General features: G+C 33.4%; 1 protein-coding gene and 1 pseudogene across 2 annotated transcripts; one reads left to right on the top strand and one right to left on the bottom strand.

The window, feature by feature from the left end:
* Window positions 1-822: 822 nt before the first annotated feature.
* On the bottom strand, window positions 823-2,778 carry LOC136218836 (large ribosomal subunit protein uL22y-like; annotated as a pseudogene).
* Window positions 2,779-9,416: 6,638 nt separating this feature from the next.
* Window positions 9,417-13,159, top strand: LOC136208704 (uncharacterized). Of its 2 annotated transcripts, XM_065999830.1 has the most exons (3): window positions 9,417-9,618; window positions 9,704-9,758; window positions 10,645-13,159. In XM_065999830.1, the coding sequence occupies exon 3, from the start codon at window positions 10,683-10,685 to the stop codon at window positions 12,870-12,872; it is 2,190 nt and encodes a 729-aa protein (XP_065855902.1). In that variant the 5' UTR covers window positions 9,417-9,618; window positions 9,704-9,758; window positions 10,645-10,682; the 3' UTR covers window positions 12,873-13,159. The 2 variants fall into 2 exon arrangements, with proteins under 2 accessions (XP_065855902.1, XP_065855895.1); XM_065999823.1 differs by lacking the exon at window positions 9,704-9,758.
* The last annotated feature ends 1,105 nt before the right edge of the window (window positions 13,160-14,264 follow it).

The raw sequence follows: 14,264 nt of genomic DNA, 5'->3' as shown, positions 1-14,264 counted from the left end.
AGAAATATTTTCTCTATTTTGCCTTTATTTATGACAAGAGAGAAGTTTAATATTAATGCAAATAATCCCAATTAATCCATAAAATTTAAGAAAATAGAGAATTTTTACATAGAAATTAGAAATTCAGGAGAGAGGTATTTAGGGTAAAGTCATTTTAATAGTGTAATTAATGTTGTATTGGTATTGGTGAACAACCTTAAACGACATATAAAAAAGAAGGGTAAATTCCAAAAAAAACCCATGTGGTTTGATGTTGTTCCAAAAAAACCCTTGTGGTTTGTTATTACAAAAAAAAAGGACTGTGGTTTGTGTCGTTACCCGAAAAACGGAAATGGGCTTAACACCGTTAATTTGCTGACGTGGCACAGGGGTAAAACAGGAAATTCGAATTTTTTTTTATTTTTTTTATTTTTTTCCCTCTTCTCTCTCCTCCTTCTTCTTCTTCCTTCTCCCTTCTTCTTCTTCCTTCTCTCCTCCTCCTTCTTCCTTCTTCCTTCTCTCCTCCTTCTTCTTCTTCCTTCTCCCTTCTTCTTCTTCCTTTTTCTTCTTCCTCCTTCTTCTTTTTTTCTATTCTTTTTTTTTAAAAAATCCACCACTCGAAGAAATCTAGAATTTTTCAGAAATTTGGAAAATTTCCAGATTTCTGGAAATGTGGACAGATTTCCGGAAATCTGGAAATTTCCCAGATTTCTGGAAAATTTCCAGATTTCTGGAAATCATTTTTGTACAATTCATATCCAGAATTAGTCTTTGCCACCAAATCCAATCCTCAATCTCCTGAACCACCATTGCCGCCGCCACCGGCCGAGCCCATCCCAGACCCTGACCTTGTTCCCAGTACTCAAGCAGAAGCACATGTTCTCATGGCCTGAGACTTCTTAGATTTGCTGGTCGCCAACTGGGTCTCGGGCTGAAAAATATACACAAGTAGGGTGTCAGAACAGATTGCCATGATCTATATATTAAACGAGATTATATACGAATTGAGTATCATATCAAACGGGTGGTGTCAAGGGGGTTATATATTAAACGAGATTATATACAAATTGAGAATCATATCAAACGGGTGGCGTCAAGCGGGTTATCAAAAGCCGCGGTAATAACCATGTTTTAAAGGCGGTTGCAAGTGAAATTACCTCTTTCTGAACTGATTCTTCCTTCTCAGACAAAATCAACTCAATGTGACAAGGGTTGGACATGTAAGCTGAACAAGATAGAAGTAACATATCAATGAGACAGCTAGTAAATTTGCAAACTAAAACTTGAAGAGATTAAATCAGAACTTACGATTAATTCTTCCGTGAGCCCTATAGGTACGACGCCTCTACTTTTGTGCTTGATTCACTTGGATGTGAGTAATGAAGAGGTTGTCCACATCCAATCCTTTCACCTGTATAATCATTCACATATATGAGAATAAGAAAATGTCCTGAAATATTTAGATTGCCTAACTCAAGAGGACATACCTCAGCATTACTCTCGGCGTTCTTGAGCAAATCGAGAATAAACTTGGCCGATTTCGCAGGCCATCATCCTTGTCCATTAGAGTGTCTGATTTTTGCTTGAGTAGTACGTCCAACACCACCACAAAAACGTCGGAAGGGTATGGCTTGCTTGTGAGCCATAACATCTTCCAAGTACCTTTTGGCCTTGGCCAAAGGTAACTTCCTCAAGGCAAACGCTGTCTCCCTTTAATTTTCCAGAAATTCTGGAATATTTCCAGAAATTCTGGAATATTTCCAGAAATTCTGGAAATTAAAAAAAAAAGATGAAGAAAAAAAGAAGAAGAGAGAGAGAGGAAGAAGAAGAAAAAAGAAGAAGGAAGAAGAAGGAGGAGGAGGAGAGAAGGAATAATGAGGAGGAGAGAAGAGATGATGAAGGAGAAGGAAGAAGAAGAGGGAGGAGAGAGAAGAGAGAAAAAAATAAAAAAAATAAAAAAAAAATTTGATTTTCCCGTTTTACCCTTGTGCCACGTCAGCAAATTAACGGTGTTAAGCCCATTTCCGTTTTTCGGGTAACGGCGCAAACCACAGTCCTTTTTTTTGTAATAACAAACCACAAGAGTTTTTTTGGAACAACATCAAACCACAGAGGTTTTTTTTGGAATTTACCCAAAAAAGAATGAAGGAAGTACTAAACATGGAATCACGTGCACTGTCCTTTTTTTCAATCTTTGCCTCTCAATAATAATAATACAATAAAGGGCCTTTAAATTTATATCACAATTTCTCTCTTAACAACATGGGTAAAGTAAAAAGAAATCTGGTGGTTTGCCCAATTTGCAAACCTAGTCATGCGGTTTAAAAACTTGCAAACGTGGATTTGTGGTTTGTGCAATTTGCAGTTGAAGGATTTGAGTCAAATTTTCGGTTAAAAAATACATATGCTTTAGTTAATTTGCAAATCAGACTTTTCATATGAGGTAATTTGCATAGTCGACCTTTTAGTTTCTCCAAATCACCCCTTTAAGTTAAATAGCCATGATAAAAAAAAAATTACGAAATGCTTGAGTTTTACAAATGGCTCTAGTATTTTAGAGGCTCTAGGTAGCTCCCATACTCTATTGTTTACAAATTTAAATTTAATATATATGAAATATAATTAATTCCGCCCTTAACAAGAAGAACTGATTGAATATCAAACTTTTTGATAATTTGTAGAGAACCAAATAATTAATTCCTATATTATTGTTAGATTGTATACAAATTTATCTATATGGTTATCAGGTGAAAAATAATTTAATCCTTATATAAAAAACAATTCAATTTCAAACCTCATTAATGACAGATGCGTTTTTATTTCATGTGCAATTTTATATGGGTGTTGTTAAACCCAGTCCCATTTTCCCACCCCTAGCCCCGTGAAAGGACGAAAATGCCCTTTCATGGGTTTTGGGAGGGGAAAAGCTATTTTTTTGCTCTCCCGACACGCGGGCGTGTGACTATCACGCCTCACCGTGTGGTCGGGCGTGATAGCCCCACGCCTCACCGTGTGGTCGGGCGTGTAGCGATCACGCCCGACCACACGGTGAGGCGTGGGGCTATCACGCCCGACCACACGGTGAGGCGTGATAGTCACACGCCCGCGTGTCGGGAGAGCAAAAAAAATAACTAGTCCGCTATTGAATTAAATCCGTAAATACATGTTACGTAAAAAAAATAGTCCGTTGTTGAATTAAACCCGTAAAAAAATTAGTCCGCTAGTCCATATCTAGACGATGAGCAGGTGACGGGACGAATTTCCCCCCGATAGTAGGCCGCTCCGTCTACAAAATTACACTAAATTAATCTAAAAATTTAACATATAAATTATAATCGAATTAATTTCAAAATTTCATATATAAATTAAACCCCAATTTAATGTAAACATTTAACAATTTAATTAAAACGTAAATATAATTTTTTTTTTTTAAAAAACATTTCAAAAACCCCTCGGGCGTATGAACATCACGCCCGCACCATAGGTCGGGCGTATGAACATCACGCCCGACCTATGGTGAGGGCATATGAATATCACGCCCGACCTATGGTGCGGGCGTGATAGCCTCACACCCGAACCACAGGTTGGGCGTGATATTCATACGCCGGAACCGTAGGTCAGGCACGATGTTCATACGCCCGACTGCGATTCCAGCGTTTTAAAAAATCACCCACAGATTCAATTTTTAACTTAAATCAAAAAAACAAAAACGGTAAATCTTATTATTTTCGCTTTCCCTTTACGGTTGTTGTTACACTCCATGTTTTGGTTCACAAATTAGTCCGGATTTGATCAAAGAGTGTGTAGGGTATTTGAGAGGTTTTGTGTTTTTTCAAATTTTGGGTAAAGGATAGTTTGGTCTTTTTACGGGGCTAGGGGTGGGAATTCATGGCTGGGTTTAGTAATCCACTTTTATATTCTAGCTATTAACATTCTGACCACCCAATAAGGCTTTTCTGTTATTGAAAAAATTTCATCCTCCATTAATGATGTTGAAGTAGTATCGTTTGGTGAATCTTAGGTTCAAAATTATACTATTTTATACCTAGATACAACATTTGTTTCCTTAATAACAATATTGCTAAATTTGAAATTATCCCTATTATTATTAAGAAAACAGTTGTAAAATAAATTTTGAAACTCATTGTTCTACTATTAATGTTAAAACACATTGACTTCTTACCAAAAAAAAAAAAAAAAAAAATGTTAAAACACATTGACTAATAAAAAAAACAATTTATGTTTATTCTTGTTTTTTATATAATATATGATTACTATTAAATCCCGATATAATATAATCCAAGGCGGTGCAGCCTCTCCATGGAGCCACCCACGCAAACCGCACCACGTGCCCATGTTAAAGGGTAATTAAATTTGATATATAGATAAACAAAACACAAAAGAAGGTGGTAGATCTAATATAGCATGGAGAGTGTTTAAGAGAGAATCCAAAGTGATTAATGAATTGTCATTTTCTTGAATTTTCTTCTATTATCTTTTAACTTTGACATATTATTATACTTTTAGGGCATGCCCTTGCTTATATAGAACCTTCTTCTTCTTCTTTCCACTTTTCTCATCTAACAAATCATTCTAAAAATACATAATATCACTTTTTTGGAAAACCAATTCCCCACCCTTTTAACTTTCTCAAATTCCAACCATATCAATAACATTATCAAATTCTTCTTTCTTGTAGTGTGAGGAAAAATATCATGCCTAATTAGGATCGTAAATGAGTCGATCGAGTGGTTCGGCGTCGGCTCGATTAAAGCTCGGCTCGATTCAGTTTGATTTATAAACGAGTCGTTTATAAACACAATTTAAAAGCTCGATTCGTAAATGATTCGAGCTTGAGCACGACAAAACTCGGCTCGAAAGCTCACGAGCAGGCTCAGTTACAGACTCGTGAACAAGTCATAAACAAGCTCGATAGAAACTCATGAATAAGCTCATGAATAATATCGAAGGAGATGTTTAATATTTAATGTTTAATAATAGATAGATCTAATTTTATTCATTGTTTTAAAGGATTAAAATGAGATGTTTAATATTTATGCATGTAAAATTGTATTTATTTCATTTGCTAAACATGCTATTATTTTATTTGATATCATTTCAGTCGCGAACAAAATAAACGAATGAACATGCTTAACGAACTGGTCGAGAGTAAAACTCGTGAACAAAATAAATGAGCAGCTCGCAAGCTAAGCTCGTGAACAAGATAAACGAGTCGGCTAGTGAGCATCTCGTGAACAAACAAGCTTCTAAACATGCTGAGCTCAAATATAAATTTGAGCTAGACCGAGCTCAAAGCTCGGATCAAGCTCATTAACAATATGACAAGTCGAGCTTGAGTAGGCCAAAGCTCGGCTCGATTCGGCTCGATTATAGCTATATGCCTAATACATTAATACATTAGTAGCCTGAACTTGGATAAAAAAAGGTTGATTGATCTCGTACTAGCCTCCTAAACTTTTTTTAAGTGATATAATTAATTTTTAAGTCCATATGGTAGAACAAAATTGATTTTAGATAAATTGAAATGTATATTATTATAATCAAGTTCAAAGGCCCTATTGATTACTATAATCAAGTCACAGGGTTAATATGCCAGTTAAACAAATTAAAGTCAATAGGTTATTTTAAGCAAGCTCATGGAGCTAACGAGATATTTTGTAAATTGTAAATTCAAAAGACCAATCAACTTTTTGACTCAAGATCAAGAGGGTTTGCCAGTTAAACAAATTAAAGTCAATAGATCATTTTAAGCAAGCTCATGGAGCTAACGAGATATATTGTAAATTGTAAATTCAAAAAACCAATCAACTTTTTGACTCAAGATCAAGAGACTACTGATTTATATATATATATATATATATATATATATATATATATATATATATATATATATATATATATATGTTTGTTAATTTATAGAATATGATGGTTAGACTGAACTGGAGTCACCTGAACAGAATGAACAAATTGTCAGAGAGGAGCCGGAGTACGGCGTCCCTTCTCTTTTTTTTGGTAGGAATAAGAAAAATAAAAAACAAACAAAACAAAACCTAACCCGGCGTTCCTTCTCTGATGCTTAAGTCAATATGTTATTAAAGAGAGTAAGTAGACTTGAAAGCAGAGTTCAAATGAATGTGATTACATACCTTGTGTTCTTTTAGGAATGACTATCTATAGATAACTGAAACACAGATACTATTGAGTAGCTTTCCACGTGTTGACAACTGATTGACTTACACTTTGTGTGCTTTTGTACCTGTTTCCCTTTTATCGTAAATCACGATGTAACTTAGAGATTAGAAGGAGTATATCTTTGGAATCCGTTCTTGTGATTGGTCCATGTATCTAGGCCTTTATTTTATACTATATCAATATATATAGATAACATGAAGACCACCTGTATTTGACCAAATAATATGATGGGTCTTCTGAATTTTGAAATATTTCATTGATTTCTTGAAATCATTTAACGTGATTTATTGATCCATTAATTAAATTAAATGATTCATTAATTAAAGTGATATATATTATAATTTGTTGGAATTTCCATTTGTAATGTTGTATAACTTAAAAAATTAATTGTGTTACTTTTAAAATAAGTATATTATTTTATGAAAACTAATTTAGAGGAAATAAATATATTATTTCCAAAATTTATGGAATAATTAAATTATTTAACTAAATAATATATTAATTAATATGTGGAGTTGAGTTATGATGATGGTAATTATGCAATTAGGTTGATTATTGGGATCCATTTGAATTTTTTATTTTTCTTTTTAGTTTATTGATATGATATTGTTGAGCACATTGGATACCAATCATCATGAAATCTTATTTTGGATGCTCCAAATCATAGCACTATTGCCCAACTTTCATTCTCCTGTTTTCATTTATATTAATTATTTAATTTCAAAAATGTGAAAAATATTCATGAAATGATATATAATAATCATAACATACAAAATAGCAGCGTTCACATGGATCCTGAATCACCGTTTGATTCAGGCTCATTAAAATCCTACGATGGAGATTCAAAGCATCCTAAAATGTAAATTTAATAAGTCTGGATCAAACGGTGAATGACCAAATTCAGGGTCCATGTGAACGCTACTGACTATACAAAACCATCTCACTCTCATCAATTGCAATATTAGAATCCTAAATAAATTAAATTAGAGATAGGAAATAAGGTGTAATCTATTATTATTATTATTATATTATTATTATTATCAATAATTGTAATTACAGTTGTCAAGCTTTGAGAATTTTAATCCAAATCCTATAGTAACAACTTTTTAATCTATCTTAGGAAATTTCCAGTTCATTTTACAGCTATCATTTTCTACATATATCTTGACTTTTCTTAATTTTTGGAGCTCACAATTAACCACTCTTATAATTATAATTTATCCTATATATAAATTATCTAAAAAATCCTCTCCTCATTCTCTTTCTAAAAAAATTTCTATCTGTTTTTTTTTATCTCTGAGAATGAATTTTTGTTTCTTTGTTCTTTCTTCTCCTATCTATATATTTAAATCTTTACATTTAATTTTTAGCACTTTATATTCTCCTATTCTAAATATAAAGGTTTAAACCTAAATTCTATTCTAATATGACATTGTCCGCGAATAAAAACATACCCATTATTATTGGGGAATTTACTTAATTATAGGTAAAAACTCAAATTTCAAAATCATCATAAACCTACGCCAAACAAAAATATTCCACTCAAAACGCATTTATCAAGCAGAAATAGTACAAAACAATTTATAACCAATGGAACAAATTATTATACTAATTCATCACAAAAGAACCTAGATTGAAGGAAAGGTTTATCAACTATAAAATGATCGAAATTTTAATTCCAGAAACATGCACATTCAAAGATTTTTCAAGAACAATCAAAGAAAATATACAAAACGATCCAAAAATACAAGAATTTGAAGTCCAATTCTAACTACAAGGACATTTGTCAATACCAATTAACAATAACACAATAATTAGATTTTACCTTCATCTGAAAACAAAAACCAACATCCTAATGGAATATCATCTACACATTAGATATGTTTAAACATACAAAATTGAGAAATACATCTATCACAAGTAGTAATAACTAACTTTTTCATGTTGCTGAATAAACTTAACAATATATTTTCTAGTGAATTTTTAGTGGGTCTAGCGGATAATGTATTAGAAACATAAAAGAGTAAAAGTTGATTAATGAGACATTTTTATTGGAAATTACGAGATAATAGTGGTTATTTGAAAATAATATAAGTATATCACTTCCTTACGCCACTTTTCATCACTTATTCTGAAATCGATCAAATCATATCGAAAGTTTTTTTTTTTTTGACGAAATCATATCGAAAGATTTAAAAACTCATACTCTAACCATCAAAATTCTATTAAATATAGGTTCCAATAATCTAAATTTCTTAAGCATTTAACTCATTATTAGCTCAACTTTACTAAATTCTCCTAATGATGATTGATTTAATTTAATATATACTTTATCCATATAGATCCCAACACCACACTTACTTTATCATATATGAAGATCAATCTTAGTTTGTAGGAATTTAAATTTATATATTCTAGTAACTTGTGAATTGGCCAATGACCCACCAACACCAAGCAATTTCATTCTTCAAGGGTTGATCAAGTCTTTCCCCCATTAAAGGAACCTTATATTTCAATTAAATAATATGTAACATTAAAAAAATTAAAACATGAATGACACAATCTACTAACAAATTGAAAAGCTATTTCAACAGTCATCATCAATCCATAATCTGCTAACCACCGACCTAACTTTTATATATATATAAACTACTTTAGGCAAATATCATACTTTTAAATTCAAGATAAAAAAAAATTACAAATTATTTAAATTTGAAAATTGAATTATTTTGAATTAGGCAATAAAATCTCATCACATCTAAAAGATCCGAATCCGATACTAAATTCATGATTCCTTAGCAAATAAGCAAAATATTATTGTTAGAAAACCCAAACTTCATACTTTCCAAAGAAAGGATTTAAATTTTTCTTTTGTCAGTAATCTAGAAAGCATCTTTTATAATTTTCACTATTAAATTTTGAACTAATATTAATTTCAGTCTAAAAACGTTTTAAATTTATTTAATTAAATTTTGAAATTGCATAATTAAAACTTTCAATGAATTTACTATGTGTAAATAAAGGAAATAATAATTATTTCTTTTTAAAGAAAAGGCGTTTAGGGTTGAGTTTTAATAAATTTAATAATTATTGTGCCGTAAATGTTATTTAATTTAATTTAATATATTGATATAATAACACAAAGAAAATGACATATGAAGAAAAAGCATGAAAAAAGTAGGAGCATTTCTTTCTGTGTAAATAAGTATATATATAAAGAATCTGAAAACCCAACGCGCATTCAGCAGATGATACCGCACCAAACGCCCCAAAACTGTAACGCACTTGCTTGCACGATCTCTCTACCATAACCCAAACTCTTTCAATTTCTATGATTCAGTGATCAAAAACTCATTTCATAGATTTCAGTTGCCATCTTTTCTTCGTTATTTTGTACAGCATACTTCAAGTTTTTGCATATCAAAGGTAAACATATATATCCCCTTTTTCTCTCCATGAAATACGCCCTTTTCTGATAGAATGTAATGCGGGGTTTGCTTTCTATATTTAGGTTTTCTTCATATTTGGATTTTGATGGTGGATTATAAGCGAACTGTCTGTTTATGGTTGGTGTTAGCTCTTATTTCTCTTTTTTCTTTTTTCTGTGTAATGTTGTTTTTGTTTAGATTGAAAATTACTCCACCATGGTTTTTTCTTCTGTTAGTGCAATTGAGATATTTGGATTTTGTTTTATCTCCCATTTGTTGGCTTGGATTCTTAGGAACATGAGATCTTGGTGGTGGATTAAGAAATTAGTATTGTTCTGTCGGGGATTTACGCTTTATTCATATGTGGGTTTATTGGGAATTGTATTTGCTGTTAATGCTAATCCATTTCTTGTGTTTGTGAAATCAGCTTGTTTAACTATATCTTCTGTTTCCATATCTGATAGCGGTTGCACTTTATTAGTTATAATTAAGGATGAGAGAATCCATGTACAAAATCTGAATTTGGTTTCCAATTAACGCAATCCAATAAGTACTCATGCTATCAAATGATTCAAATCAGTTGTTCATCTCAGCTACTTTATTTTATTTTTTCACAATGGTGTTGATTTGAAGGTATTTGTGCAAAATCAATACATCTTTCTATTTGATAGACCATAGTATTATTCTCTCATTCCAAATTAGAACAGATTTAGCATTTGTTATGTTCTCCTGAAATTTGTAAAATTATCACGATTGCATTTGGTTTCCTGTCTCTGCAGAATTGTGATAAAAGCATGACTAGTTTTTAATGGTGTAAATGGATATATACTGATCTCAAGTAGTATATCATTTTCTATTTAATTTCTGTTTAAGTGCTAGATAGGCTTCAGTTTGGAGTTGTTCTAACTTGCTGCTGGTATATGAGGACTGTTTGGCTTATTTTTCTTGTAAATATTTTCATCAGTTCTGGTGATTTATTGGAGTTGACATTAATTGTTATGCAATTTGTTTTGCTTGTTTTCAGGGTCTTTTAGTCCATTATTTTCACCTTTCACCTAATAAATGGCTGAGCCGAACATAAGTCTACCCGAGACCCCAAGAACAACTGATACAGATGCAGGCAATTCAAGAAGATGCTCCACAGGAAGGCCTAGTTCTTCAAGTATTGGAGAAAAAGTTCTTCCTAACTACCTCCGAGCTTCTACTGGTTCCTGTCATGATTTCTGTAAATATGGGAGGAAACACGGATCTGAAGAGAAAGCAAGGCCTCCCTTTCTAAGAAGGAAAGCTAAAAAGCCGCCTGATGAAGAAAATTCCTCCAATTTTGAGCCAGAGGAAAATGTGGTGCTAACGGTTAAGCATAAGCCAAATTCAAATCCCAAAGTGCCACCAAAAACTTCGGAGGTTAAAAAGGGGGAGGTGCCTCCAATATCACTCAATGGAAGAACTTCTGTAACAAGTTCAGGTTCAGGTACAACTGCAAAAAATATGTCATCAAGGATGTTGCTTTCGAAGTCAGTTGACAGGCAAAATCCAGTCTTGAGAGAAGTTCTGGCCAAGAAGAAGACAGCAGGAAGGGAAGTGTTAACAGAATCAATTAACAACCAAAGGTCAGTATCAAGTGAAAATCGGTTTGAGAGGAGTTCTTCTTTGGCCCCTGAGAGGAAGCAGACAGGAGCAAGGAAAGTTTTAACAAAGTCAGTTGACAGCCAAAGTTCAATATCAGGAGAGTTCGAAAGGAGGAAGGCTGATGCCCTGGAGAGGAAGAAGGCATCGGCTGTCCCCGAGCAAAAGCAGATTGCAAGGAAATCATTGTCAAAGTCAGTTGACAGCCAGAGTTCAATATCAGGAGCGTTTGAGAGGAGGAAGGCTGATGCTCTGGAGAGGAAGAAGGCATCGGCCGCAGCTGTAAAGCTCAGAACTTCACTTGATTCAACAACTCACTTATCCCCGAAAACAGTAAAGCAGGATATATCATCACCATCTGGAAGGCTAAAGGTCTCTCTGAAACAAGTTTCAACTAAGGTTATAAAAGAGAACCTGTCTGCAAAACATTCTAGTTCATCAAAGTTGAGATTGTCATTGCCTGATTCTTCAAGAGTTTCAAGTGGTAGAAGAAACAGTGACAGTACAACCGGAAAAAAGATTGTGTCCTCCAAAATAGCTGTAAAGAGAGTAAATATGTCCCCAAGGGCTTCACTGTCCCCTAAACCTTCCAGCAGTGGCATTGTAAAAGGGCAGGCAAATCCAAAAGTATCCTTATCCCTCAAGCCAACTCTCAAAGTACAGTTGTCCTCAAAAGCTTTGTTGTCCCCTAAAACTTCCAGCAGCGGGATTGCAAGAGGAATGGCATCGCCAAGAGCTTCCATGTCCAGCAAGTCTCTGGGTAGAGTTCCAAGCCTCAATACGAGGAATCACAAGGGCTCAGACGTTCTGTCTCCTCTGCAGAACCAGAGCAAGATTGAGAAGGGCAATAATGAGCATCCAAAGATTAAGCTGCCTGATCCCGACCAATTCACTGAGGAACTTGAAGGACCAAACAACGATGCAGCCGAAGAAAAAACTCTGTACGTCATCAAGATGGAAACTGGAAACAAAGTTTTGGAGTCCGATCACAATGAAAATCTTTCTGCTGAATTATCTTTGCCTCCACTATTATCAACCAAGTCTCCGTCCCTCCCTGAATCATCAATGTCTTCATCTCATAATGAAGAAGATGAAGAGGAATCAGAGTATACTGTGGCTGATACTGAAGATGAGATTGTCTCTGAATATGATGAAACCGAGTCTGTTGAAGAGGCACATGCACTGGAAGGGGACCAGAAAAGGTGGCATAGAAAAGCTGGGTTGCTGCATTTAGAGGATAAGAACAGCGAACCTTTTAAACTACGGTTCAGACAGGGAAGGGTGATTGACATTCAGCCTGAGCATAACACTCCAAGAAGGCTCAAATTCAGACAAGGAAGAGCAATTGGGGAGAACCAAAGTTTCAAATCTGATGGAAGAAGAAGCTTCAAGAGGAGAGGAGCTGATGATCATGCGAATGATAAGCCGAGTTCAGAAAAGGTTGTTTTGAGACATCAAGATGCACAAGGAAAGAAAGACGCCCAGGGCCTGTTCAATAATGTCATTGAAGAGACAGCAAGTAAACTTGCTGAGACGAGGAAAAGTAAAGTTAAGGCCTTGGTTGGTGCTTTTGAAACAGTGATCTCCCTTCAAGATGGGAAACCATCTGGAAATACTGTCTCCTGATGCTTGAGTTGGAAATAAAGCAAATAGATGAACAGTAAATAGAATTTTTCTAATGTTTGAAGTGAATGTTTCATTTTATTAACAGTCAATTGGTTCTTTTTTTCTCAAAAAAATGTTAGGAAAATAAACCTAAAGCTTGTGAGAAGGGAAGCTTATGGAGATGCAAAAAGAGAAAGTAGATTGGTTTACTTGACATAGATAGCTCGGATCGGATGTAAATTTCAACAAAAAAATTGCTGTGAGTATTGATCTTGACTTTTCACAAATGTTTGCGTGCTTTCCCTTTATAGATTTTGTGTCCTATTTGATTGGATCTTGTAAATAAAACATGATGCTTTTGGAACAGAAAAAGAAAGCTGATCCTTCTCAAACTTATTGGATTCGGTTTTCTTGTGATGTTTAAGGGCTGATCTGATCGAATTATGTAGTATCTACTTGTATGACTTTTCATAATGCACAACACACTATCAGTGGTAGGTTTGGATTGGTGTGGTGTGGTTTAGAAAGTTTGGCCATGTTTTTGTGTAGGGAAATGGGTGACAGACAGGTTAAACTTTGCAGCTTTAAATGAAATGGGTTGGAAATATAGTCTATTTTTGGGGAGCATGTTTTGTCCCACCCCACCATTCACTCACAATGGGGTGGCATTAGCATTGCTCCTCATTTATAGAGCTACCATTAAATTTCATTTTCTGATATAAAAAAATTTGAATTTTACATTCTGTAATATCAAATATCTATGTTGCCTTTATCATTTTGTTAATTTTTTAAATGAATTTTGATTTGGAGTTTAATTTAACGGTTAGATATTATTTTTAGACAAACTAATCTTAATTGGTTAGATTTATATATTTTTTGAATGTAAAAGAAGGTTAATTATCTACTTAATTTTAATTTATGGTAATTGGCTTTATTCTCTTAGAGAGAGAAGTAGCAACGTTATTCATTTCAAACGGACAAACCCATAAATTTCAACAATATTAGTTTCTTAAGGTCAATGAATTATTGTTTGCGTTGCCTCTATTGTAATTCATTAATTATACTTCTATTGAATAACAAAATATTTTTTTACCTAATTCTTGTCATAAAGGATACATGCACCTACCTAGTTGGCAAAGGTGGCAATTAGCTTCAAAATTTAAAATGATTAATTAAAAAAAAAAAAAAAACTGATTTTACATTTTCGCATATAGATTCTTGTAGTTGTTTTCAAAATAAAGAATCTATATGATTTGTTCCGTTTTTTTCAGAGTAAATAATCTTATATGATTTGTTGACGTGGCAATGGACAATTGTCCAAAAAAAATTCCTTTTTTTTTTTTACTTTTCAAAAGTTAGAATTCTTATTATTATTATTTATCTCTCTTTTATGTTCGTCCTTCTTTATTCTCT

Source organism: Euphorbia lathyris, chromosome 1 (genome assembly GCF_963576675.1).
Source record: "Euphorbia lathyris chromosome 1, ddEupLath1.1, whole genome shotgun sequence".
NCBI classification, from domain to species: domain Eukaryota; kingdom Viridiplantae; phylum Streptophyta; class Magnoliopsida; order Malpighiales; family Euphorbiaceae; genus Euphorbia; species Euphorbia lathyris.
This window is presented reverse-complemented; position numbering and strand designations above follow the sequence as displayed.

Bases quoted from the DNA above. Each gene is read 5' to 3' on its own strand.
- LOC136208704 (XM_065999823.1), top strand. From the start codon at position 10,683: ATGGCTGAGCCGAACATAAGTCTACCCGAGACCCCAAGAACAACTGAT.